The 2422-nt window shown below is 38.6% G+C and overlaps 1 protein-coding gene across 1 annotated transcript in view; it reads left to right on the forward strand.

Annotated features, from left to right (window-relative positions):
- Positions 1 to 397: 397 nt before the first annotated feature.
- The window catches only part of LOC106876765 (AP-5 complex subunit beta-1), a 24574-nt gene continuing 22549 nt past the window's right edge, over positions 398 to 2422 (forward strand). Inside the window, exon 1 of the mRNA XM_014925454.2 lies at positions 398 to 637. Within this exon, the coding sequence (XP_014780940.1) occupies positions 530 to 637 (108 nt within the window). The 5' untranslated portion in view covers positions 398 to 529. The remainder of the gene's footprint in view (positions 638 to 2422) is intronic.

Below are 2422 nucleotides of genomic sequence, written 5' to 3' on the forward strand. Positions count from 1 at the left end.
TATATATATATATATATATATGAAGGGCTTCTATTAGTTTCCATCTACCAAATCCACTCACAAGGCTTTGGTCAGCCTGAGGCTATAGTAGAAGACACATGCCCAAGGTGCCACATCCAGAGCCATGTGATTGGGAAGCGAGCTTCTTACCATACAGCCACACACAGACACAGACACACAGACAGACAGACACACACACACACAACCGTACACTCATACAAGCATGCAAATCCACACACACACTCACTCATAAAGCCATACTCATACACACACACACACACACAAGCATACACTCTTACAACCACACAAATTCACACACGCCCATACTCATACAACCATACACATGCACGCACATACACCATACACACATGCATACACAAACATACACATAGTTTACTATGAAACACACACACACACACACATATATGTGCATGTATGAAGATATATTGGTCGGAAATGTTTTAACTAGGGGAACATCTCTGTTCAATCACCGATTTGGTTTTCCTCGACAGTGTTCTCCCCTCAAAAAATGGGGAAAGACAACAAACGGCTGCTGTCCAAAATACGATTCGAGATTTTACATGGAGATGCTTTGAGACTATTCCAAGAAGAATACTTCGCTCTCGATATAATCAGGGTTAGTATTTGGGTACAAAAAATATATATTTGTCTGTAGAATGTTCTTCAATATTACCAAATTGTTTTATGTTTTTCCTCCTGACATCGATGTGATTCATTTCGGTTCGAGTGTGAAACGGATTTCCTTGAAATTCCCTTGTTTCGCCCATTTATTTGGTTCTACTTTATATATCGTTTAATTGTAGAGAAAGAAAGATCGAAGAGATCGGTAACTATAGAATCATGAATGCCTCTCAAGGAATCACTGTGGCACTTGTTGCCGTTTCCTATACTTGTCTTATATTATCATCTTTTGTTTATATCTAAAATGTGGTCACAAAGTCAGGGACTTCTAGTTTCTTTCTCTGCGCTGTAGGAATTATTTTATTTATATTTATATATTTTTAACTATGAACATATTACGCGATATCAGAGTAAAAGTATACTTATTTAAATGACAAATAATCTAAAATTATAGTTTATTAATTAAAAGAAATTATTCATCAATGACGAATTTCGAAAAATCCATTGCTTTTTTTAAAAAAATATTTTTTCGCATATTAATAAACCTGGAAAGTGTAGATTAGGATGATTGTCTTCTATTCTTCAATTCCTGTGCGTTCAGTTTGTTCACTGTCATATTTCCCGTGTGGGTGGTATTTAATGATCACAGTACGAAATAACTCCATCGAAAGCAGTTGGGTGTTTACATGACGCAAGTTACATTCTGAGGTTAAATCCTTCAAGAATCGATAGAAACAGGCCCCTGTTGTTGCTGTTGTTTACCCTAGGTCAGTCCTGGAGGAGCCAACAGACCAACCTATGATGATCGATGGTGTTCAGGCATATGACCATCACATCTTTTTTTTTGTATATTCAGAACTACATTGACATATATATGCTTCCATTTTAGGTTACTGTTGTTTAACCCTAGGTCTGACCTGATTGAGCAAGACCTATGAGCAGCAGGGTTCCGCCTGGACGAATCCGATTCTCTTGGATATTGCTTGTATATGACTCCATCAACCAATGTTATTCTTCCCTTCTCAAGACAGTAGATGTAATTTGAGAGAGTTTTAGAATACTTTTTCCATCAGATCAAACAACGGCCTTGAAACCCTTCAACTTGCGGTATCTCTTGAATACTGTGGTAGGAACAATCAGTTACACCCTTCTCTGGAATTGAAGGGTTTTTGTGTCAAAGAAAGCAAGAAATTGTTACTGTTGAAACAGATTAAATGTGTAACCCTACGTAGTTTTATACTCTTACATTCTGAGTTCAAACCCTCTTAAAATCGATCTCACCTTTCAATCCTTTGGGATCAGCAAAATGAGTACCAGTCATTCAGTAGCCCACACACTCCCTCCTTATGACCCTGTAAGGGAAAATATAAGTAGGCACCATTTTGTTAAGGATACACAAACCTCTCTCTCCCCTCTCTCTCTTTCTCTCTCCCCTCTGCCTGCCTGCCTGCCTGCCTGCCTGCCTGCCTGCCTTTCTGTCTGTCTGTCTGTCTGTCTGTCTGTCTGTCTGTCTGTCTGTGTGTCTCTCTCTCTCTCTCTCTCTCTCTCTCTCTCTCTCTCCCTCTCTCTCCTTAGTGTTGCTGTGTCGTAAGAAGTTTTGCTTCTCAGCTACATGGGTCTGGATTCAGTCTCACTATATGGCACCTTGGGCAAGCGTTTTCTTTTATAGCCCTAGGCCAACCAAAGCCTTGTTAGTTGATATGGTAGGTGGAAACTGAAAGAAGCCTGTCATGTATGTGTATATATATATATATATATATATATATATATATATATATAT

Source organism: Octopus bimaculoides, chromosome 12 (assembly GCF_001194135.2).
Source record: "Octopus bimaculoides isolate UCB-OBI-ISO-001 chromosome 12, ASM119413v2, whole genome shotgun sequence".
In the NCBI taxonomy this organism is placed as follows: Eukaryota; Metazoa; Mollusca; class Cephalopoda; order Octopoda; family Octopodidae; genus Octopus; species Octopus bimaculoides.